The 26,772-nt window shown below is 40.2% G+C and overlaps 1 protein-coding gene across 1 annotated transcript in view; it reads right to left on the minus strand.

The window, feature by feature from the left end:
• Nucleotides 1-2,507: 2,507 nt before the first annotated feature.
• Nucleotides 2,508-26,772, minus strand: part of XRCC5 (X-ray repair cross complementing 5) — a 98,084-nt gene continuing 73,819 nt past the window's right edge. Inside the window, exons 17-21 of the mRNA XM_082658577.1 lie at nt 22,494-22,603; nt 20,773-20,869; nt 18,894-18,961; nt 8,361-8,435; nt 2,508-2,747 (exon numbers count right to left, since the gene is read on the minus strand). Of these exons, the coding sequence (XP_082514703.1) occupies nt 2,733-2,747; nt 8,361-8,435; nt 18,894-18,961; nt 20,773-20,869; nt 22,494-22,603 (365 nt within the window). The 3' untranslated portion in view covers nt 2,508-2,732. The remainder of the gene's footprint in view (nt 2,748-8,360; nt 8,436-18,893; nt 18,962-20,772; nt 20,870-22,493; nt 22,604-26,772) is intronic.

Below are 26,772 nucleotides of genomic sequence, written 5' to 3' on the forward strand. Positions count from 1 at the left end.
TATGTTCAGCATTTTGAAAAGGCCACAGAGTGAGCTGCAGAGGGAGAACACGAATCCAGGATCAGGGTGAGCCTAGTGTCCTTTCCTCACCCACACCGTGTCCCCTCACGGCCTCTACTCTGGACTGAGCTACCAGCTTGTGTTCTGAACCTAGAATACCTGGGAGAACAATATAGTGAGGCCAGTGGGAGATAGTGGACTGCATCATAGTGTTGTCTGAATCAAAATGAGCTGCAAACCCAGTCATTAGCACTGTGCATATTCAAAATAGAAGTATATATGTGTTCATTTACTTTCAAAACCCAAGTTGGACTAGGTAAGACACGGCCTATCCCCAACATGGCTTTCCAAGGAATTTTTCAAGATTCTAAATTTTATACATATATTAATTGGCAAAGGACCAAACTCCAACATTTGAGACAGTGGCTTTTAATGGGGGGCAGCACATTTGGGTGGTGACTGGGGGGGAGTCCCCTCCTTTATCTCTACCACCTCTGCAAGTCAGTGAATGTTAGTGACACAGAGGTCCAACGGCGCCAGGCCCGATAGCAACTTCCAATTCCCACACAAGCCTACCACGTGTGGGAGTAGTGGCCTTCCGGGGACTAGCCTGCGGCTGGCTAATGATGACATCTTGCGTGCTGCTCTCTGGGGCCACGGCAGGCACAACACCTAGAAGTTCTACGGATCTGCACATCTCATTTCAGGGAAATGGGACCTTGGTGTGTTCATCTAAAACATGATGCCCCTACTCAAAACACAAAACCCCTACTCAAAAATAGATGCCGCTATGTTCTGAACAAGTCCACACAGCACGGATACTCTGCTACATGCAATTACATGGCTAATTTAGTCCTTTCTCTCCCTAGCCTGTTAAACTTGCTTCTTCTTTTGGGTATTAAGATAACTTAGGTAAAAGTGGAGTTAGGGGAAGCACAAATAATCCCACTGTGTATAACATAAATCAAAAAGTATCACAAAGGACTAACCTGATGCAAACTTTTCCTGGTTTGACAGAAGGACTGATGTTTCCGAGAAAGAATTCCCCAAACCGTCAAAGACACGGGATGCTTATGAGGCCATACTCATGGAACTGATTCATACTGCCAGGAGGATCTGATGTGAATAACGAAGAATTTAGAGAAAAAAGTTTGCCCTCTTGATTCTGACAAATGTCTCAGTTTTGCCCAAGTCACAAAGCTCCCCTGGGCCTCAACTATCCAACTGGACAGTAAGATATGATATCCTTCATTGGGGTTGCTTTAAATGGGCAAACTGTATGTCAAGATTGATTGAAGTGTGCACAGTATAATGAGACGTCCTAAAGGCCCAGAGTAAACAGCTCCCCTCTCTCTTCATGGAGTTCCATTTTCAATCAAAGAACAGAGGGTTTTTAATTCTCAGCACAGTACTGAAGAATTCTTCTGCAATTAGTAATTAGCAGCAGTCCACAGGAGGAATGAATCATTGATGCCTTTAATGTTCGCAAAATAAAGTGAGTCAATGACTATTTATGGGGCTGCTGAGGATATGGGAGCCTGGGTACCATGAAGTTTGTGACACCAAGGAAGGAGAAGTTAGAATTTGGGGAAGAAATGAGGATAGGAAAAAAAAAAAGGGGTTCTTATTTTCTTATTATAGGAAAGGAAACATCATCCAGAGAGATAGGAAAGGAGACTTGGGTAGAGCTGGGAAAGATGGGGAAATTAAGGAAGAAGTGTTTTAACACAACCAAACTTTCTGTGAGACCTGCAAGTAGAGTGTAATGACCAAATAACTGTTGGTGATGAATCTCTCAGTTATTGTGGTTTTTTTTTTCTTTTTTTTTTTTTGCGGTACACAGGCCTCTCACTGCCGTGGCCTCTCCCGTTGCGGAGCACAGACTCGGGACGCGCAGGCTCAGCGGCTATAGCTCACGGGCCCAGCCGCTCCACGGCATGTGGGATCTTCCCGGACCAGGTCACGAACCCATGTCCCCTGCATCGGCAGGCAGACTCCCAACCACTGCACCACCAGGGAAGCCCTGTTTGCTTGTTTTTGTTTTAGGGTTCACTGATATGTCAGAGGCTGGGTCAAAATAGCATCCTTTCTTCATGAGCACATCATCGTAACTTTGCTTAAAATGGGTACACAGGGAAACGGTGCTCCCCCTCCCACCCTGCTGTACAGCCAAAGTAATGTGATGACTAAAATGCTTAAAAAAAAAAAAAAAAAAAAAAGCTGGCCATGATTTTCCAAAGCCAGATTTCTGTTGGTAAGAAACTAATGCCACCATTTGATCAGAATAAGCTGTGATGCTGTAAGAGGATCAGACAATGGACTAGACCTCATGGGGAGTATTGAGAAACTCACCAGTGACCATGCCATCATTCTACATGAGATAATTTCATGAGGCCTGCAATCCTCAACAGTATACCAGATCGGGATGAAATCCATTTTCCAGGAACTTCAAAGCACGTGTGTAATACACTGAGATCAATAAGACCACAAAAGAAAGAATACACCGATCAGAAAATAATGACTCTTTATTAACTTGTATGGGGTCTAAATTATCCCTTATATACGTTTGTATTCATTCCACAGGGAATTAGGTGATTCACTTCTATATAATCTGCAGGGACCATCTCCAGGTCTTCCGGTTCTACTCGAATGACCTCCTCCAGGTTGTTTTGTATAGAACTCTCAGCACCACAGTGACAGCAACTCTGGTAGATTCCCCACACATCCATGAGCTATATCAAGTCCAGCTGTAAACACGAACAACAAATTTAGAGAGGAAGCAGGCCAACTCCAGAACACTGCTTCTCTGGGGAGAGAACCGTAGTGACAATGGTTCTCTTCACTGGTGGCATGCATGGACTTGCACACTTACTCACTGCTAACTAAATTAGGAGTTAAATTCTAAGTACCTCTTCATTTCAATCCTAAGAACTTCTCCACAAAACGGCTGAAAGTTTTTACTGGACTGCTGTCATGTGAGGCTTAAAGGCAGGAAGTTTCCACACATGAAAGATGGATACAAAAGCCAATACTCTACACAGCGTCCCAGGCATCCAGACACAGTGTGATAAGGTCCAGAAATCCCCAAATACCTATCAGCCTATTCTGTTTACATAAAGTTAACTGAGAACATTTAAGAACTAGGCTTTTTAAAAGCTGTTTTTATTTGTCAATCCACACAAATCGCACATTGTATTGCTTATTTCGGTTGAGAGCAATTTCAGTAAATTATGACATTTTGCTGCTACAGGAATAGCCTTCCCAGCTCTTTTTTAGTCCTTCAATGACAGGATTAAACTGAAAGAACAATAAATTTAAAAAACCATAGAGCACAGGAACATCCATTATGAAATTACTTATCTGATTACAAGTATAATGGCAATAAATAATAGTGTAGAGAGCTGCTGGTATGTTAGACATTAAAACACAAATATGTGAGCTGGAAAACAAAACGGTGGAAATAACTGCTGAGGAGCAGAATAAAGAAAAAAGAATGAAAAAGAATTGAAGACAATCTCAGAGACCTCTGGGACAACACTAAACGCACCAACATTCGAATTACAGGGGTCCCAGAAGAAGAAAAGAAAAACAAAGGGTCTGAGAAAATATTTGAAGAGATTATAGTTGAAAACTTCCCTAATGGGAAAGGAAACAGTCACCCAAGTTCAGGAAGAACAGAGAGTCCCATATAGGATAAACCCTAGGAAAAACACACCAAGACACATATTAATCAAACTAACAAAAATTAAATTCAAAGAAAAAATATTAAAAGCAGCAAGGGAAAAACAAAAAGTAACATACAAAGGAATTCCCATAAGGTTACCAGCTGATTTTTCAGCAGAAACTCTGCAGGCCAGAGTAGGATATACTTAAAGTGATGAAAGAGAAAAACCTACAACCCAGATTACTCTACCCAGCAAGGATCTCCTTCAGATTCGATGGAGAAATCAAAAGCTTCTCAGACAAGCAAAAGCTAAGAGAATTCAGCACCATCAAACCAGCTTTACAACAAATGCTAAAGAAACTTATCTAGGCGGGAAACACAAGAAAAGAAAAAGACCCACAAAAACAAACCCAAAAGAATTAAGAAAATGGTAATAGGAACATACATATTGATAATAACCTTGAATGTAAATGGATTAAATGCCCCAACCAAAAGACACAGACTGGCTGAATGGATACAAAAAAAAGACCCACATATATGCTGTCTACAGGAGACCCACTTCAGACCTAGGGACACATATAGACTGAAGGTGAAGGGATGGAAAAAGATATTCCATGCAAATGGAAATCAAAAGAAAGCTGGACTAGCAATACTCATATCTGATAAAATAGACTTTAAAATAAAGACTGTTACAAGAGATAAGGAAGGACACTAAATAATGATCAAAGGATCAATTCAAGAAGAAGATATAACAATTATAAATGTTTATACACCCAACATAGGAGCACCTCAGTACATAAGGCAAATGCTAACAACCATGAAAGGAGAAATCGACAGTAACACAATCATAGTAGGGGACTTTAACACGCCACTTACATCAATGGACAGATTATCCAAACAGAAAATAAATAAGGAAACACAAGCTTTAAATGACACAATAGACCAGATAGATTTAATTGATATTTATAGGACATTCCACCCGAAAGTGGCAGAATACATTTTCTTCTCAAGTGCACACGGAACATACTCCAGGATAAATCACCTCTTGGGTCACAAATCAAGCCTCAGAAAATTTAAGAAAAATGAAATCGTATCAAGTTTCTTTTTTGAACACAACATTATGAGACTGGAAATCAATTACAGGAAAAAAAAAAGTAAAAAACACAAATACATGGAGGTTAAACAATGCCCTACTAAATAACCAAGAGATCACTGAAGAAATCAAAGAAGAAATTAAAAAATATATAGAAACAAATGACAATGAAAACACGATGACCCAAAACCTATGGGGCACAGCAAAAGCAGTTCTAAGAGGGAAGTTTATAGCAATTCAATCTCACCTCAAGAAACAAGAAAAATCTCAAATAAACAATCTAACCCTACACTTAAAACAACTAGAGAAAGAAGAGCAAAGAAAACCCAAAGTCAGTAGAAGGAAAGAAATCACAAAAATCAGAGCAGAAATAAATGAAACAGAAATGAAGAAAACAATAGCAAAGATCAATAAAACTAAAAGCGGCTCTTTGAGAAGATAAACAAAACTGATAAACCCTTAGGCAGACTCATCAAGAAAAAAAGGGAGAGGACGTAAATCAATAAAATTAGAAACGAAAAAGGAGAAATCACAACTGACACTGCAGAAATACAAAGGATTATAAGAGACTACTACAAACAGCTATATGCCAATAAAATGTACACACGAAGAAATGGACAAATCCTTGGAAAGGTACAATTTTCCAAGACTGAACGAGGACAAACTAGAAAATATAAACAGACCTATCCCAAGTAATGAAATTGAAACCATAATTAAAAATCTTCCAACAAACGAAAGTCCAGGACCAGATGGCTTCACAGGCAAATTCTATCAAATATTTAGAGAAGAGCTAACATCGATCCTTCTCAAACTCTTCCAAAAAATTGCAGAGGGAGAAACACTCTCAAATTCATTCTACAAAGCCACCATCACCCTGATACCAACACCAGACAAAGGTATCACAAAAAAAGAAAATTATAGACCAATATCACTGATGAACATAGATGCAAAAATTCTCAACAAAATACTAGCAAACAGAATTCAACAACATATTAAAAGGATCATACACCATGACCAAGTGGGATTTATCCCAAGGATGCAAGGATTCTTCAATATATGCAAATCAATCAATGTGATACACCATATTAACAAATTAAGGAATGAAAACCGTATGATCATCTCAATAGATGCAGAAAAAGCTTTTGACAAAATTCAACACACATCTATGATAAAAACTCTCCAGAAAATAGGCATAGAGGGAAACTACCTCAGCATAATAAAGGCCATATATGACAAACCCACAGCAAGCATCATACTCAATGGTGAAAAACTGAAAGCGTTTCCACTAAGAACAGGTACAAGACAGGGATGTCCACTCCCGCCACTCTTACTCAACATAGTTTTGGAAGTCCTAGCCATGGCAATCAGAGAAGAAAAAGGAAAAAAAGGAATACAAATTGGAAAAGAAGAAGTAAAACTGTCACTGTTTGCTGATGACATGATACTATACATCGAAAATCCTAAAGACGCTACCAGAAAACTACTAGAACTAATCAATGAATTTGATAAGGTTGCAGGATACAAAACTAATGCACAGAAATCTCTGGCATTCCTATACACCAACAACGAAAAATCAGAAAGAGAAATTAAGGAAACAATCCCATTTACCATTGCAACAAAAAGAATAAAATACCTAGGAATAAACCTGCCTAAAACACTTGTACTCAGAAAACTATAAAACACTGATGAAAGAAGTCAAAGATGACATAAACAGACGGAGAAATATACCATGTTCTTGGACTGGAAGAATCAATACTGTGAAAATGACTATACTACCCAAAGCACTCTACAGATTCAATGCAATCCCTATCAAACTACTAATGGCATCCTTCACAGAATTAGAACAAAAAATTTTACAATTCGTATGGAAACACAAAAGACCCTGAACAGCCAAAGCAATCTTGAGAAAGAAAAACGGAGTCGGAGGAATCAGGCTCTCCGACTTCAAACTATACCACAAAGTTACAGTAATCAAGACAGTATGGTACTGGCACAAAAACAGAAATATAGATCAATGGTACAGGATAGAAAGCCCAGAGATAAACCCATGCACGTATGATCACCTAATTTACAACAAAGGAGGCAAGAACATACAATGGAGAAAAGACAGCCTGTTCAATAAATGGTGCTGGGAAAAGTGAACAGTTACATGTAAAAAAATGAAATTAGAACACTCCCTAACACCATACACAAAAATAAACTTTAAATAGATTAAAGACCTAAATGTAAGACCAGACACTATAAAACTCTTAAAGGGAAACACAGAAAAAACACTCTTTGACATAAACCACAGGAAGATCCTTTTTGACCCACCTCCTACAGTAACGGAAATAAAAACAAAAATAAACAAATGGGACCTAATTAGACTTCCAAGCTTTTGCACAGCAAAGGAAACCATAAACAAGACAAAAAGACAACCCTCAGAATAGGAGAAAATATTTGCAAGTGAAACAACAAAGGATTAATCTACAAAGTATACAAACAGTTCATGGAGCTCAATAACAAAAAAACAAACAATCCAATTAAAAACTGGGTGGAAGACCTAAATAGACATTTCACCAAAGAAGACATACAGATGGCCAAGAGGCGCATGAAAAGATGTTCAACATCATTAATTATTAAAGAAATGCAAATCAAAACTACAGTGAGGTATCACCTCATGCCCATCAGAATGGCTATTATCAAAAAATCTAGAAACAATAAATGCTGGAAAGGATGTGGTGAAAAGGGAACCCTCCTGCACTGTTGGTGGGAATGTAAATTGATACAACCACTATGGAAAATAGTATGGAGGTTCCTTAAAAAACTAAAAATAGAACTACCACATGACCCAGTGATCCCACTACTGGGCATATACCCTGAGAAAACCATAATTCAAAAAGAGACATGTACCACAATGTTCACTGCAGTACTATTTACAATAGCCAGGACATGGAAGCAACCTAAATGTCCATCGACAGATGAATGGATAAAGATGTGGCACATATATACAATGGAATATTACTCAACCATAAAAAGAAATGAAATTGAGTTATTTGTAGTGAGGTGGGTGGACCTAGAGTCTATCATACAGAGTGAAGTAAGTCAGAAAGACAAAAACAAATACTGCATTCTAACGCATATATATGGAATGTAAAAAAAAAAAAAGGTACTGATGAACCTAGTTGCAGGGCAGGAATAAAGATGTAGATATAGAGAATGGACTTGAGGACATGGGGTGGGAGGCAGAAGCTGCGGCGAAGTGAGAGTAGCATCGACACGTATACACTACCGAATGTAAAATAGTTAGCTAGTGGGAAGCAGCAGCATAGCACAGGGAGATCAGCTCGGTGCTTTGCAATGACCTAGAGGGGTGGGATAGGGAGGATGGGAGGGAGGCTCAAGAGGGAGGGGATATGGGGACATGTGTATGCATATGGCTGATTCACTTCGGTGTACAACAGAAACTAGCACGGTATTGTGAAGCAATCATATTCCAATAAAGATCTATTTTAAAAAAAAGAGAATAAGAAGCAAGTCTATGATAAGCAGGCTTTGTGGCTGTATTTACAGCTTAGGCAAGTTCAAGCATTAGAACACCTGCTATATATTAAAAGTACTTACCAAATCATCCACGTCACCACCTTCCTCACATACAGCTGCTGTGTCTTCATCTGGATTCTCTTTGGGGGCCAGAAACTGTGAATAGAAGTCAGGCACAATACCAAAAGGACGTTTTTGCCTCCTTTAATGGAGGAACGCATGCAAATGGCCCCAAAGAAACACCATCTTGACGTACGCCCCTTCATTTGGCTCTGGATGAGAGGACCAATTGCGAGGTTGAATAGTCCACTAACTAGTCACAGAGAAAGTTCTTGACGAGAGGGAGGAAATGACACGGCTCGCCAAGGCAGCGAGCACGCACAGGGCACAGAGGACAGCAGATATTCCCATTTCTGCTTCCACAGGGGGCATGTGGGCTCCTGAGGGTTCAGAAGAGAACCAAACACCCCAAACAGGTATGTCTCTGCCTCTTTTGAAGACAGCATTAAGAATCAAGTGTCTGGACTTAAAGATTATAATCATCTATTCCTCAGTTTCACTGAGGACAAAAAAGGTAAAAGGAAGGACTTCTTTTAGAGATATGAAACACAAAAATGGGTGAGCTTGGGAGATTGTTTAATTCTTTTTCTGGCAATCTTTAAATTTCTATTAGAAATTGCTTGAAAACAGGAAGGTGGATGAGAAAACTTCTAGTGTACACTTCTGCTTAGCATCAGTGTTGTAGACTTGGAACTTCTAAAAGGCAGCTACGTAGAAAAGCAAGGGCCCTGAATTGAAGTTTGCAAGCATCTAGGAATGCAACTCAGATGTTAAAAGGGTAGTGAGTGCCCTTGAAGACTATCTGAACATTCCTGCCCTCCATCCTGTCCCTCCAAGAGATAGCAGTGGGGACTCTTATCCTTTAAGGTGTGTGGTAACTGCATCTAAGAGCTAGTTTCTATGAACCACTTATCCATCCTCACACCAGAGTTGATCTTCTTGTAGCACAAGTACATAACATGGTGGCAGAGACAAGGCTGCAGGAGTGAGTGTTTTTAAAAGGGGAGGTGGGAGGCGAGGCACGCCTCTCCCGGCAAGCATCCCTCAGGGTCAGTGTGCATGGAGCCTGCAGGCAGTGAGCGAGCCTTTCGGCCCACATGCTCCTGTAGTAGCTCCACCCAAGAAGGAAAGGTGCACTCGTACGCACTTCCCTCACTTTCTCGACATGAAAGCATGGCAAGAACCGCTTTCCCTATATATCCCTGTGATTTCTATGGTACAGTGGACATAATGGAGGCCTCGGAAACCTAAGATCTATAAATAGGCCTTGCTAGCACCTTGGACATGGCCATGACAGGTTTTTTTGGTTTTTTTAAAATTAATTAATTTATTTTTGGCTGTGTTGGGCCTTCACTGCTGTGCGCAGGCTTTCTCTAGCTGCAGCGAACGGGGGCTACTCTTCGTTGCGGTGCACGGGCTTCTCATTGCGCTGGCTTCTTTTGTTGTGGAGCACAGGCTCTAGGTGCGTGGGCTTCAGTAGTTGCGGCTCTCAGGGTCTAGAGCGCAGGCTCAGTAGATGCGGCGCACGGGCTTAGTTGCTCCGTGGCATGTGGGATCTTCCTGGCCCAGGGCTCGAACCCGTGTCCCCTGCATTGGCAGGCAGATTCTTAACCACTGCACCACCAGGGAAGTCCCTGACAGTTTGTTTTTGACTCAACATCCCTCCTGGACTTTTTCCTCCTCAGTCAAAACCATCTCATCATTCATTAACTTCAATTTTGATTGAGCGATTAAGGAATTTTTCTTCTTCTAAGGACATTTACAAATCTTTCCATAGCCCTCTGTTGACCCTGAACTGGACTGTGTTCAGCGCTGGGCATCTACAGTTTAGGGGACAGAAAATGCTAGCAGTGGGCACACAGCCTGGAACAGAACTGTAACGCAGCATCCATATCATTAATTCTATTTATTCTGGTTGATTTTTAATAAAGATATCTGAGGGCCACATAGACATACATGAATAAGAAATTCATACTGTATTTGCATATGGTTTACATCTAAAGCTTAAACCCTGCTCTTAGATGCCCAAATTAATCTTTACTTATGATTCTAATTATTATCAATATTAAAAAATATTTTTTATTTTGTTCCTCTCCTCTCCTACTCACGATCATTAACCCCCACATGGTTTTCCCTGCAGCAAGAATACCAGCGCAAAGGACAAAGACTTATCCAGCTGGTAAGAAGTGAATAAAAGGTAGAGCTGTGTCTTACCATACGCCTGTGGGGGGCTACAAACGACCGGCACCTTCAAACACAAGCTCCATGGTCTCAGTGTTTCTGTAGTCCACTATGCCTTTTATCATCCCTTAGAAACCTGATACATGGTAGGTATTTATTGATGAATCTAGAAAATTCCTAATTTTTTTGGCACGCAGCCTCTAAAAGCTCTAATTCCCATTCCCTCCTCACCTGCAAAAGCCCCTTTCACACTGCAATTACAGGATAAATGAAGATAGGACTGTCTGCACAGTATGACCATGGTATATACAATTAAACACAAATGGCATGTCTCTGAGATGAGGCCAAGCTCCTAGGAAGAAAGGAACGGCAGCAAACAAACTTCCATTTCCATCAAGGGCTAAACATCTGCAACTGATTCCCTGACAGATCTGCTTCACATTTCTGCTCAAGCAAATTACAGCTAAAAGCTGGGCTGCCATCCATTATCCTCCCCAAAGCCCCAAGCGAGGCTGATCTCTTACACATATCATATCACTCCTTACCATCAGAGTTTTTAACTACAAGTAATTTCCAGGCTGTGCAGTGACAGGGAAGCTAGAGATAAAGCAGAGACTTCAACGACTGGCCTGTTTTCTCAATAAAAGCAACAGGTTCTCTGAACGCAGCTGAAAGGGTCACAAGTCAACTCTTGACTTTTCTTATGTTCCTTCTCTCTGCAATATGCTGAAAAAGCAGAGAATAAACAGAAAGAACCGTTGTGTGACACAGTCTTCCATCCTCAAACCACCATCATTTACTTGGGGTTACCAAGAAAGAACCTCCTTACTTGGAGATCTTTATGAAATGGATAAACTACTACTTCTCAGGTACACCGAAATACAATCCTGGCCACAAGCAGAGAAACGGCATCAATAACCTCTATATAGAAGCTTCCAGTCCTATTCCTCCATAAGACTAAAAACTAAAAATCAGCTTGTCCTCAGACCCTTACCAATCCCCAAATTGAAAACACATGGCTTCCACCGGGCTTATTCCAACACCTTCAGGTGATTCCAAAGAATCACCCATAATCCAGATACACAAAAGCATGAGGAAGAATGAAAATCTGCTTGCATGTATTTTGTCTAAAATGACACACACCTAGGTATCATTAATGCTATTTTCATGCTATAAAGGCACTACAGTGCAGCAGAGAAATCCTGCAAACTAGTGTGGAGGAAAGAACCATCACCTAAGCACTGCCCGTTCCTCAGTAACCCTGGGCAAGCCGCCTGGCCTCCCTATAACTGAGTCTTCCTCAAAAATAAGATGAGAATACTACTACTGACCCTATCTATTTCATGGGGCTGTATTGCTCCTCAGGTAAAATAAAGTACACAAAAATGCTTTGTGGTACTGTAGGTTTTATGTTCCAATTCCTAGGAATACACCCAACACATGTCTACCAAATGATAGGTATAAGAATACTCACAGCATTTTTATTCACAATTCCCAAAGTTTGGAAACAATCAAATGTCCATCATTAGGAGAATGGATGAATAAATTGTGGTACAGCCATAAAAGCGAATACTACCTAGCTATAATAAAGAATGAACAATTTTAACATCATGGATGAATCATAAAAGGCATGATTCCAATTATGTGAAGGTTAAGCCAGGCAAAATGACTCTCAAGTGACAGATGTCATCAGGGAGCCTTCTGAGGAGTTGGAAATGCTCTTTATTTTGACCTGGGTGGTGGGTACCCTGATATATGAGCATGTAAGAATTCATCAGTGTACACATTTAAGATTTGTGCATTTACTGTATGTTCCACCTCAAAAAAAAGTTTTAATTGTATCTTAAAAGTATCAAGCTCTAAACAAATATAAGGTAACACTGTGATATTTTAATTATCGCTTTTCTCATACTAACATCCAGAACAATTACACTAGAGATTTAAGGCAGAAAAGGAAAGTGGAAAAGACCAAAGAAAAGTGTCATGGGGTCCAAGAGCGGCCGGCAGTGAGAGAAAACTGTTCTCAAGAAATGATTCCTAAATTTTATCTTATAATCCTTCACAAGGTTTTGGAGATCTCTTTTGAAAGAGGGAGCATGAGCCTCTTTTCTTTATGTACATGCGGCTGGTGGCATTCTAAGGCGGAGGCATGGAGATGACTATAGTGGGAATCCAGGGTCTGGGCTCTAGGCAATTCAGCTAGCCATGAACTTGTTGGGAGACACCGAGAAAGTCAACTTCAAATCTCTAGACTGCATCTAGAAAATGACCAGATCACTAAGCACTGAGCATCCGTGATGCTACGATGGAAAAATCAATAAATGTCAACAACAAAAAAGCAGGCTAGATTAGGCAGCTATAAGGAAAACAAGTGCTAAAATGATGCTTTCTCCCCCACAGATTTTGTATCAAATGATTGTTTAGACATAGCTCAGCATCCTGGAATCCCGTGAGAAACAATATTCCAAAGCCATGGGAAGAAATCCTCTTTCCCCTCTGTGCTCTTAATATGGAGTAAAAAGAATGGAGGACTGGGGGTCAGTCCAACAACTGGATTCCTGGCCAGTGACTTACTATGAGATCTCAGACACATCATTTTACGTCTCAGCCCTAAGTTTCTTCATATATAAAATAAGGAGTTTGGACTAGATCAGTATTTTTCAGGTTCTGTTCCTTGAGGTCCTGAGGGTTCTTCCAAGTCCTGTGGGCATGGGACAATTTGCCACTCCCACTGCCCATCAAGTGAGAAGCATCACCTTTCTCTGTTTTATCTATCAGGCTTCCTTGTAAGCTTTCAGTTTTAAGAAATAAAAACTCAGCTAGGAGATCATGAGGATTTATTCCAGCTGAATAAAATTCTACACAACTTAAGCCAGTATCTTCCGCCTTAGTGAAGGCTCTGACTTGTTTAAATTCTTTTAGCCCAGGGCTTCTCAGAAGCAGCATCCTTTGTTGTGGGGGCCTGCACCCACTAGGAGGCAGTAGCACGCCGCCTGCTGTAACCACCCAGAATCTCTGGACAATGGCAATGTCTCCTGGGGAACAAAATCACCCTTGGCTGAGAACCACTGTTCTATCCCTAACACAGGTTAGTAGGAAAAACTTAAAAGAAACATTTTTTTTAATAAAGAAGATAAACTTCAAATGAAGAATCAGCTTATCTCGACCTTTCACAAGTCCAGGTCTCTCACTGACTGTGGTTCCCAGATGCTCCTGGAATGTGCCAGGATAAACAGGCACACCTCCTACCCACCACAGAGCCACACCCTGTGAAATGAGCTGACGGAAGAAGGGTGCACAGGCGCTACGAAGGCCCACCCATGTTATCGCAAATGGCAGGATTTCCATCTTTTTACGGCTAAGGAGTCTTCCATTGTATATGTATACCACATCTTTATCCATTCATCAACAATGGGCACTTAGGTTTTTTCCATATCTTGGTTATTGTAAATAATGCTGCGGTGAACAAAGAAGTGTATATATCTTTTTGAATGATGGACCTTGAGAGTATTATGCTAAGAGAAATAAGTCAGATAGAGAAAGACAAATAGTATATGATTTCACTCATATGTGGAATATAAAACCAAACCAAAACAAAAGAACAAACCAAACTAAACAAAAACAAACACACAGATACAGAGAACAGAGTGGTGGTTACCAAAAGGGAAGGCATGAGGGGAGGGCGAAATGGGTAGAGGGGGTCAACTGTATGGGGATGAATGGACACTAAACTTTTGGTGGTGAGCATGCTGTAGTGTATACAGAAGTCAAAATATAATGTCCACAGAAATGTACATAACACTATAAACCAATGTGAACTCACTCAATATAAATAAATAAAATAAAGCTGGAGGAAAAAATATAAAAGACCTTATCAAACATCAAACATTAATGGCATGTCTAACAATAAAAACTAGAAACAGAAAAGTTAAATGAAAGAATTCACAGGTTATAATGACAATAAACATGAATGAAAAAGAGGGGTAATATTTATGTCTAGGCTTTGAAATGAAATAGAGGTATCAGTTATTGAAAAGAAAAGTGACTGTCTACGCTTATGTCATGAAAGAACTTTCTATTTCTGCAGCAAGGCTGACGTACCTATATTTCTCAAAGAATCATAAAATCCACATATTTCTAGAATACACTGGAGGGAAACAGCTCTCCTTAAGACGTACAAGTGTAAAGTTATGATTTAACTTTCATTTAAAATGGACATCCTGAATAATTATTTCCTTTCAAATCATCAACATTTAATAGCAATAATGTGACAGTTGCTAACTTTAAATAACTTATGGTAAATATCTTGAAAGAATTTTAATGGACTATGAGGACTGTTCTCCAATCTCTGATTATAGCCAAGTTTCCTTAAGTGATTATTTGGTAAGTGGCCAAACTTAACACTTGCTTTGGGACTTCCCTGGTGGCGCAGTGGTTAAGAATTCGCCTGCCAATGCAGGGGACATGGATTCGAGCCCTGGTCCGGGAAGATCCCACATGCTGCGGGGCAACTAAGCCCCCGTGCCACAACTACTGAGCCTGCGCTCTAGAGTCCGTGAGCCACAACTACTAAGCCCGCGTGCCACAACTACTGAAGCCCACGCACCTAGAGCCTGTGCTCTGCAACAAGAGAAGCCACTGCAGTAAGAAGCCCACGTACCGCAATGAAGAGTAGCCCCCACTTGCCGCAACTAGAGAAAGCCCGTGTGCGGCAACGAAGACCCAACGCAGCCAAAAAAACAAAAAATAAATAAATAAATTTAAATAAATAAATAAAAACACTTGCTCTGAAGAAAATGTAAATGAATATTTTAGTGTATGGCCAAAAGTGATTACACTTCCATAACTTACCCAGGAGAAAAAGCTGAAGCATGTCTCCCCTATTAAAACCACAAGGAATCAACTTCCTTGAGCCAGAATCTCACTAATTCTCCCCATTATCATCTGTATGTACACTTTTCCTTCCACATTTCTCTCCAAAAATCAACAGGGGCCATTTAAAAATATTTTTAATATAAAGGATTAAGTTTTCATTCTGAAAAAAAAATGAAGGGTTCATGTGATACTGAAGCAGACACGAAAGCATAACTGCAAGTCAGACAGGACAGAGTGTGCGCTGAGCGTGAATCACAACAATGGGCTCCACTCTGCCGTTTACCATGTTTTCTTCCTATTCAAACATGGTGATGTTTTCAGAGTTGTCTTAAACCGCAACCAACTGAAATCAGTTCTGTTGATACTAGAATCATGTAAGGACACCAGCCCATATCTAGTCTTAACTGAAACTCCTCTCTGCAGCTTCATTACCAGACATTACAATTCCTGATGGTTAGGCTCTGTGCCCTTAAATTCCAAAGATGATACTGCATTTGCAACAAAGACTAAGTCCCAGACACTTGCAAGCAGCACACTATCCCTTCCTAGATTTCTTTCTTTTCTGATTTTCTGGAGTCACTTAGCTGTGACACCTTTGGTTAAGAGGTACCGCTGGGAGGAAAGACTACCTTTTTTAGGTCAGTGCTTTCCTCTTCCTCCCCAAACTGTAATGTGTACTCAATTCTCACCTGGATGATAGGGTTTTTTTTTAATGCAATGACTAAAATTATTTGCCTTGACTTATTTTACCTGTTTAGCAAAAACTGATTGATGAGCTTTCACCCTATGTGATTTTATGTGTCAACTTGGCTACACTATGGTGACCAGCTGCTGTGTCAAACACTAGTCTAGAGGTTTCTGTAAAGGTATTTTGTAAATGCGACTAAAATTTACAATCAGCTGACTTTAAGTAAAGAAGGTTACCCTTGGTAATGTTGGTAGGCCTCATCCAATCAGTTGAAGGAATTCTGTCTCTGGACTGTAATAGAGAAATCCTGCCTGAATTTCCAACTTGCTGGCCTGCTCTACAAATTTCAAATTTGCCAGCCCCAACAACTGTGTGAGCCAATTCCTTATAATAAATCAGTCCCCACCACCCCCATACATACACACACACAGACACCAGACACACACGCATTCTATTGGTCTGTCTCTCTGGAGAGTCCTGAATGATGCATCCTAGTTCAAGGGGGAAAGATTATCATGCCATTGTATAAAATAACAAACAGAAATAGAACCACTTAAGTGGCACTCTGAAGCCCAAGGCACTCAGTCCTGACTGTGGCAGAAGGGGGTACAGACACCACTGAACCCCTTCTGAGACAATAATCAGCACCTTGGAGTTTTTTTTTTTTTTTTAATCCTGGTTTAAAAATTCAATTATTGGGGCTTCCCTGGTGGCGCAGTGGCTGAGGGTCCGTCTGCCAATGCAGGGGACACGGGTTCGTGCCCCGGTCCGGGAAGATCCCACATGCCGCAGAGCGGCTGGGCCCGTGAGCCATGGCTGCTGAGCCTGCGCGTCCAGAGCCTGTGCTCCACAACGGGAGAGGCCACAACAGTGAGAGGCCCGCGTACCGCAAAAAAAAAAAAAAAAAAAAAATTCAATTATTTCCCTTTGAAGCATGAGGATGGATAGCTTCACTTTAACTAGGCCCTAACATCAGCCCATCTCGCCAAAAGACATTTAACAAGACGAGTGATGTTTTCTACTCTTATATAGCAGTCCACGTGGCCTTCTAATCCCAACCTGGTCGTGGCGAGGAGGCAGAATTCTTCACATACTTTCTCTGAAAATGGCTGCTGCTACTTAAGCACCTCAAGTATCTGGAAACCTTCATTAACTGATGCTTACTGTGAAGTTTAAAATTAAGCAAAAAAGGCCTCTGCGTAATCGTACTTCATAAACATTCATCTACTATGTATGCCTCACTGGGCGTTAACTCTCGTGGGGACTGTGGTTAACAGTGCAGAGGGCTTGGCCTCTGTTCGCCCAGGCTCTTTCTATCCCAGGATCCAGGGCCGTGGGCAGCTTATCTAAGGAGACAACATGGAGTATGCTTTTTAAATTCTGGGATCTTACTTCCTGAAAGCGGGGGCCATATCTGTTCTTTAACAAAATGCTTTTGCCAGGCAAAGTGCTTAATAAAAATTCTTGTATACTCTAACTCCTTTGCCAAACAATATTATGGTTTTTTCCAAGTGCATTTATCGAGCTGAAAATTCAAGGTATTTAAAATTTGGCCTGAATTTGGCCATAGATGAACATCTCCAGCCTTGTTTCTGCCATTTCCTTAGATTACTGTCCACCAGTCCCAGACCAAGCTCTCCCTTAGCTTGGCAGTTAATTTTTGAGTCTCCAGTTTTTCCTTCTACTACCTTATAACCAGCTGTTTGAGTTTCTAGAGGGCGGAGTGCTGTCTTATCATCGAGCACAGTGCCTAGCAAACAGCACAGGCTTAGCACATAACTGACAGATGCCAGGTGTGGTACTAGCAGGGCTGGGTCAACCAGTGACTATAAGTGACACTGAATGTTACAAACCATATACTTTTGAGCTACTCAATTTAATTTCATTAAACTTTCACCCCAAATCTGAGGTATAATGAAAGACTACTGAGCTAAATAGCTATGTTTTTGACTCATAACTGAAATCAGATTCAATGCTCATACATCAAGCAGGAAGACACCAAGCATATTGACCACTTGTGTCAATATGAAGATCATGGGGCCCGCATACATGGGGTGCTCTACTGTAAAGACCTAGATATGCCTTATGTTAGAATACCACTATTGTTCTACCTTGTTGCACATCACAATCGTCTGAGGGGCTTTAAAAACTCAAAATCATGCCCAAAACACATCTCAGACCAACAGAACCTCAGGGGAGAGAGAGAGGCACCTGTCATCAGTAATTTTTCTTTTAAAATAGCTCCCCAGGTGACTAACAGGTGGCCTGGGTGGGAATCACTGGGCTGGATAGGTTTCCTAGCCTTAACCAGGGTCTACGCTAAGCGTGGTTTACACTATGGACCAGGAACTCTAGAGGCACTGAGTTCTAGAAACACTAATCTAGTTACCCTTAGAATTTTACTTCTTCAAGAAAGAATGGGCATCGGGGCTTCCCTGGTGGCGCAGTGGTTAAGAATCTGCCTACCAATGCAGGGGACACGGGTTTGAGCCCTGGTCCGGGAAGATCCCACATGCTGTGGAGCAACTAAGCCCGTGTGCCACAACTACTGAGCCTGCACTCTAGAGCCCGCGAGCCACAACTACTGAAGCCCACACACCTGGAGCCCGTGCTCTGCAACGAAGAGTAGCCCCTGCTCGCTGCAACTAGAGAAAGCCTGCACGCGGCAATGAAGACCCAACGCAGCCATAAATGAATGAATGAATGAATGAATGAATGAAATTTAAAAAACAAAAAAGAAAGAATGGGCATCAAGAAAATAATATCCACTGCAATAATTCATCTAAAGACAGGGAGCTACCCCTCAATACCTTTTTGGCTTCCTCAGCAGTAACAGAGCTTCCAGAGGCTTCATCTTTGGTGATCAGAGTAATTCCATCTAGAAAGTAATTCACAGAGTAAAATTCAAGTACAAAGAATCAATCCCAATCCCACCTTCCTTTCCACCGCACCTCCTCCCATCTTTGCACTGGAGATTTTTAGAACTATAAAGGTGCTCTTCTCTATAAGAAATATAAAACTTTATTAAAGGCACTCAACTCACATTGCTCCTCCCATCTTCCATTACCCTTTCTCCCATTTTTGCTTATTAAAATGAAGGGCACATCGCAAATGCTACCAGCTGTGTGCAGTCTTTCTTGATTGGCTCTCCCCTTTAGAACTCTCAGATCAGTTCGTTTATCCCTTTGAAATGGCTCTCATCACGTCGTATCCTGTATAACTATTCGTACATATTTTAGCCCTCCTAACAGATTATACTTTTCTCTAGGGCAGGGACTATGCTTTATTCATCTTTATATTCCCCTCAATGTAGTACATAGCAGGAGCTCAGTAAACAAGGGAAAACTGAATGACTATACTTTGGTCCCAACCCATGAGGTATGGGAATGTGCAGACATTTTGACTTCTAGTAGTGTTACTGGCTATTGACGGAATGGCAGGAGAGCTAAGGTCAGGAGGAAACATGCTCTTACAATGAATGGCCTTGTCTATCATTTAGCACAGTACATCGAGTTTAGCTCAGTGAGAGCAAATCAAGGATAGAAAATTTACCCTTTAGTTTTCTCTTTTTCCTAAGATTTTCTTCTGCCTCAAATGGCTGATGCATGAAACGCTTTCAGAAAAGCACATGCATTTAACATCCATTTGCACCTAGAAATGGCACAGGTCATGTGTATTCTCTCAATAGGTTATAGGCTCTTAGAAAATATGTGTCTTGTGTGTGTCCTACAAGTTTCTTTTCAGCAAGCAATATGCTAGAGGCATTCAATAAATACCAAAACCAATCTCTTTCATCTATTGGGTCGGCAGCAGGGACACAAAAGAGATTTGAATAAGCCCCACTCACCACCTATTCTAATAGCTTTTGCTCCCGAGTGTAGAAGTTAAAGGGCTGAAAAATTAACTGTCAGAGAAATGCTTGCCTGAGTGATGAAAAGCTGCCTGTTAGAAGCTGGATAGATAGGAATGCAACTCCTTTTATACAGAATTTGCATAGAAAGACAGGTTGAAACTAATTTGGGGGGCTCTACTTCAAGTACAAAGTTTCATACTTTGCAATATCATTGTTTTCATAATATGTACTTTTAATAGGTAACCACTTATATTTGGGTTCTGAAAGAAAATCAAGTCAGGTTAAAGAAAATGGGCAAAGGACATGACGGAAATCAAACATCATGCCTAAAATTGAAAGATTTGCCCTCTTTCTACGATTAATTTGCATTGGTCACTTAAGTGAGGAACTGAACGGCTTTGGTGCATGAAGATGCTGGTCAGCTGATATGGAAAGCCAAAGAACACGGCAATGAAAGGTGGAGGAGGGGAAAACGTGGGGGAGGTCAGTGAAAGTGCTGTGGATCCAGCAGGACTGACAGGTCTAAGAATCGCAGAAAGGGAACAATGTCTGCCTGCACAGCTTCTTTACTCATCAAACAGAAAGGCGTAATCTCTGAAAGGGTCACGCTGCATAACGAGTTTAAGATGGGACTTATATGTTTACTTATTATTTATCACTTTGTACTTATGATTAAGCAAAATTTTTAGTTCACTGAATCCTGAGCGTTTCCCAAATCCACATGGAAAGTTATCGGGTCCTCATATAACACATCACACAATATAATTTATATTTAGAATTTATACTTAGAAAAAAATAGCATAAATATTTGGATAAAAAGATAAATGACACCTTACCCTGGATGACAATCTCCCAGAAATGATTTAATTGTTTAACTTCCACTTTCTCTCGAAGGGCTTTCAGGAAACTGTTAAAGTGCTGCTCTTCTGAAAACTGTGGTAGCATGTGGAGGTAGAGGAGGTGGCAGGTCAGAGCTCATACAGAAACGTATTTCATTCCCAGACCAAAGCAGCACATATACAAGAATCCACGATATTTATTAAAAATATATAAAATGTTCTTCTTTGGTAAATGGGAAACTGGCATTTCAAATTTCACCTTCATTTGCTGGGAGCCAGAAATCTTTCCATCTGTTGAAGGTGCAGAAATTTCCATAGCCACACAGTTTTTTTGGTGGCCTGGTACTTTGTTTTTTAAGTTTTAATATAGACAGAGTCAAACAAAGACAGAGTAATTTAGTGGGATGCTTGTGCACCCATCACCCAGCTTCCATAACTGTTAAGTCGGCCAATCTTGTTTCATCGATAACCCTCAACTTCTCCCACAACCTTTGGATTGTTTTGAAGCAAATTTCAATCACATTAGCTCATCTATAAATATTTCAGTATGCAATATCTAAAATATAGAGACTTATTAAAATATTCACAAAAAATTAATAACAGGAGCAAATAACCAGTCACATTTTCCCAACTTACTTTCTTTTTACATTTTTAGTTTAAAAAGGTCATTAAGATGGACTGATATGTCTCTAAAGTCTCTCTGGATCCTCCTCCATCTCCTTCTCTCTCTCCCTTTTTTGGAATCCAATGACCTGGTACTCTAAAGGACATGTGGTGGCAACAGCGCACAGAAGCGTTATCAGACACTCCATCCAGCCTTGGGGGGGGGGGGCATGGGGTAGAGGTGCTAAAAAACCATTTTCACTACCTTTTCATCTAAGCAAATCTTTCTCCACCTGACTGAGTCATCCTTAGTCTTATACTAACTCTACTTTGACAAAATTTTGTTTTTTTATCTGTAGGGAATTTGGATTATCTACTACTGAATCTTTTATCCCATTTTAATTTGAACAATTTTCTCATTTTCTTATCATTCTTTGTAACTACCTAAACAATTCAAGAAGTAATTTGTTCATTTACTCAGCAAATATGTAATAAGCACTCACATACAAACTAATGTACACTACAACCGTGCCTACTTTAAAAATATACTTTCTAATTTAAACTTACTCTCATCTAGAGTTCATGTATAAAAGCCTAGAAATAATTTGGAAGATTTTTAGATGCGTTTTCTAATATTCCTACTAAAACAAACAGAAAACCCCACAAAAGGTGGGACAGGAGTGCTGAGTTATTCATTTTGTGTTCTTTTTTTCCTGGCATTCAGATCCCTACTTCTGTCTTCATCAAATCCTTCTCAATAATTACACAACTATATTTTTTCCATCCATTTCCCTAAAATAGTTAGCCAAATATAATACAATACAATAGAAATTTCATTGGCTCCCTAAATAGAAATCACAAAGCCAGGGCTACAGAGTGTAATAAAAAGCTAACTCCCAGGGATAAAAGATCCCACTCACCCACACATCTTTATTCCTCCTCAGAAATTACACCAATAGCAAAATGAGTTAGTCATTTCTACTTCCTTGGCATACGCTGCTCTTCACAGTAAGGATGAGTATTTCCAAAGCCCAGGCTTATTTGTGGGGTACTATATGTCTCCCCCTCTCTGGTGGTGACCAACTGGTTAGGAAGAGGACACAGGATAGCATTACCTGAATGGCTTCTTCCCGGAAGACTCTGATACAGTCCATGCTCTTCATAAAATACAGTGTTTCGTTAGTATCCAAAAACTGCTCAATGTGATTTATTAACTGGTGACTTGCTAGAACATAAGACAATAAATTTATTTTCCTTGATTTGAGTGATGCTTGTTAGAGAGAATGTACGCTCTTGTGTGCTTGTAAGTATGTGTTATGGATCAAAAGCCTCGCGGTCCATATGCACAAAAGCTATTTTTCTTGTAAGGGGGTGGATGGGAAGGAAAGATGAGATGCAAAACGCTGACTTCAAAAGTCTACATTTAGAAAGTCTGCATAATACTTATTGACATTTGACAAGAAATAAAATTTCTAAAATGCTTAGAATTATAGCTAAATGTTCCTTTTGGCATTTCAAACACTAAGCTGTTGCTGCTTTTTATTTCCCCCCACAATTCAGGGGTCATTTGGATATTTCACAACTGCCTTTCCTGATACAGTCATAGAAAACAGATCTTCTATTCCCTCCCCTAATTCCACTCAAGATAAATGTCAAACAGTGTCGCACAATGAAAAATAATGAGCCAGGGACACTCCATCTTCTTCTAATCACAGGTCAAATTAGGAAGGACCAGCTCTCATCTTAATTTCATAAAGTCCTTTTAGAATGGAAAATCATTGCTACATATCTTCTGCCCTTAGCTGAATCTGAATAGTCTCTAAGTTACTCAGCACTCTACAGAGCCATGAATACTTAACAATAATGGTCAGCAAGCAACATCATAAATGCTATAGGAAGAGGAAATGCATTAATAATGTTATAGTTTCCAAGGTGGTTTGCAACTTGAGACTACCTCATAAACAAAAAAATAAACATTCTTCATAAAAAAAAAAGCAGAGGAAAATAAAAGCATGAAGTCATCAGGGAACTTAAGTTGCTGAGCAGATCACAATAGACACTTACGATCGGTGTGGAGGAACAAACCAAGGAGATGTGCACAGTCATGGCCTAAAGGCTCACTCTCACTTGTCCCCTGAAACTGCTTGCTAGCTGGCTGTTCAGCAGTTTGTGAATGGTCAAGATATTGTAAGACTGCAGGTCTGCCATCGTCGTGGCCTCATCCAAGCATTCTCATAGTTACGAATGTGTGTGCGTGCAGTACTAAAAAAACTACTTTCAAGGCTTGCCTATAAAGGCTCAAGGCCACTAACTGAATCGCAGTGACCTGAGCATTGCTCAATGCCTTATGAAAGAGCTGAAATGCGGTGCCTGCAGCATGTGAAAAGGATTAAAAAGCTGGACAAGGTATTTCCTAATATAATAATTTTGCAGCAAGAGAAAACAGCCCCAGTAACCATTTCATCTTTTCTACCAACTAGGAGATTATGATCTCTATTACAATAAAGTACTTAACCAACTCGAGGGATTAAAGAAACACTTCCCTGCAATTTTAGGAATCTTTACCAATGTATCCGGCAGCAGTGAATTAATATCCAACTACAATTCAAAGGAGAGAAGGAATGTTTGGATGGGTCTTTTTAAACAAGGTAAATAGCCCTAATTAGTAAGCAGAGCAGAAAACCATCAACAAGAAACTCAAAGCAATAGAAGCTATCTCCCTTTTTTAGCCTGGAAAGGCGAAGTAACAGAAATGTTTGATATTTCCTATACCACTCAAGCAGGCTGCTTTCTCAGACAGTCTGATGTGAAGTTCACTGAGCGTTTCATATCTGTGCACAAATAAGAGCCTTTACAGGCCAAGGGCAGTAATCCTGGAGATGCCAAGTTTCTCATTTCTTCTGAAATGTGAATAAGGAGTCTCAGCAAGCTATAATGTAAATATTTCTCTTTGCTTGATTTAGTGATTATTTTAATTTAGCCTAGTACATATTTACTGTGTAACTGCTACATATAAAATGCTATGCTACATTCTATAGGAGATACAATTAAGTTGAAGATAAGATCCTTACCCTTGGGAAGTTTACAGTCTAACAGAGGATATAATACATATACACAAAAAATAGTAACAGGAGGTAAATGTGAACAGGGCTGTGAGTGGTACGGAAATATATCAACTATTCTGAATTTTAAAAAATCTTTGGTGATTAAAAGAAAGCTTCATGAATTAACATGGCATTTTTGCTGGGCAATGAAAAACAGAATTTGGCTATCAGACAGCAAAAAACAGAGTGAGCAAAAAGTATAAAGAAGAGAGGTGGGGCTTCCCTGGTGGCACAGTGGTTGAGAATCCGCCTGCCTATGCAGGGGACATGGGTTCGAGCCCTGGTCCGGGAAGATCCCACGTGCCACGGAGCAACTAAGCCTGTGTGCCACAACTTCTGAGCCTGTGCTCTAGAGCCCGTGAGCCACTACTACTGAAGCCTGTGCACCTAGAGCTTAGGCTCCGCAATAAGAGAAGCCACCGCAGTGAGAAGCCCGCGCACCACAAAGAAGAGTAGCCCCCGCTCACTGTAACTAGAGAAAGCCCGCACGCAGCAACGAAGACTCAACACAGCCAAAAATAAATAAATAAAATAAATAAATTTTTTTTAAAAAAGAAGAGAGGTGGGAAAGCACAGGGTGTATCTGGAGAAAAGCGCATGGTCCAGCACATGGAGTCCATGGACAGGAGTAGAGAAGAAAAAGGAGGAGGAAGAATTAGACAGGAGAGGAGGTGGGAGGAAAGGGAATTCCAAGGAGGACGAACAATGCGTGCAAGGGGCCTGTGGCAGGATAGAGGAAGTGTAGGAAAAAAAGGGTTCAAGAACAAGCCTTTTAGGAACTGCAGCGTTTAGAGGTTGTACAGCGGCAAGGGAGCTGACAAAGGAGGCCAAGAAGGAATGGTCAGGGAGACGGGAAAAAGGAGGGTAAGGCAACACAGATACTGAGAGAAGAAATTATTTGAAGAGGAGAATTGTCTACTGTGTTATAAAGTATTACATAAATAATATTATGTATAATTATTATATAAATTCTGCAAGAAAGAGTATAATGAGCACAAAAGATTAAGTACTGAAACTTAGGGTGTCCTTACACCCAGGAACCCATGAAACAACTAGAGACTGCTGAATGGCTTTGCAAAAAACACAGCTTCCAGACCCATTTTTATCTTGAAATATGATGGAATACACACACACACACACAGTTGCCATCTTATAGAAAAAAATATTCAAAAGAAACTAAAATAAAGCAAGTGCAAAGCCAAAAATCCATGTGCAATAACAGTATGGAAAAGAAAAGATACAAAGAAAAGAAGTAGGAGTCTCAATAACCAGTTTCCATTGAAGAATGAAGTCTTTATGTATTTGCAGGCCTATCTGGATTTAGCTTTCTTATTTACATGTTAGACTGTTCTGTTCTTTCCTCCAGAAGGTTCAGGAATGCAGGTACTAGATAAACATATCCAAACTTCTAATAAATCCAATGAATACACAGAACCAGGTTTTGCCCTTCTAGGAATACTCAGTTACATGGCCTGTGCATCTGGTCCATAGTTCTGAATTCTGTCCCTCTACCTAGACTATTTTGTGGTTCACTGACTATAATGAATCATTTAACACCAGTAAACAGATGTGATGGATGATGCTTTAATATACTGAATATCAGAATGCGATGTGGATAAGGGACCTCTCATCCAAACTTTGGTGGCATTTCCCTGCCATTTTTAATAAAAGTAAAACGCAGAAATGGCTAAAAAAATAATCTACTTTGACTCCCCCTTTCCCCCTGCTCCTCATACAGGAAACGCTGATCATCAGGGTGCTTTTCTCTGCTTCTACATCAATTATAGGGCTAAGGAATGGCCTGTCAGTGTTCATACTCAGTAAATCACAGCCCTAATTATAATTCACCAAAATGCTTTTCAGAGTTAGTCAGAGGCTCAGTAATACTCATTAGCAGGTAAAATAAAAAATGGCCATTGGAAAGGCCATCCGTCTTAGGATACCAGGTCAGGCAAAGGCTGTCATTTATCTCAAGAAGTTTTCAAAAACAAGATGTCTATTCTGGATTTCAAAAGTTTCTGTTCTGGATTTTGAGGTTTATAATAGGGACATTATATATTAAGCCAGCATCTGACAGGAGTACAGATTGTCGATACATAAAATGAGTCAACACAATAATACTTTAATGTTATATTAAAATGTTATCGAGATTCAGAAGTGTCATGTAAGAGGAAAATGGCAGTGTTTCCTTGTTTAATCTCTTTAGAGAAAACATTCAACACCTTCCAAAGTCCTACAAAATGAGTCATCTCCCTTCTTGCTGCAGTCACAAACATCTGGGGCCATGTGC

The sequence above is a fragment of the Grampus griseus genome, assembly GCF_964374135.1.
Source record: "Grampus griseus genome assembly, chromosome: 7".
NCBI classification, from domain to species: Eukaryota; Metazoa; Chordata; class Mammalia; order Artiodactyla; family Delphinidae; genus Grampus; species Grampus griseus.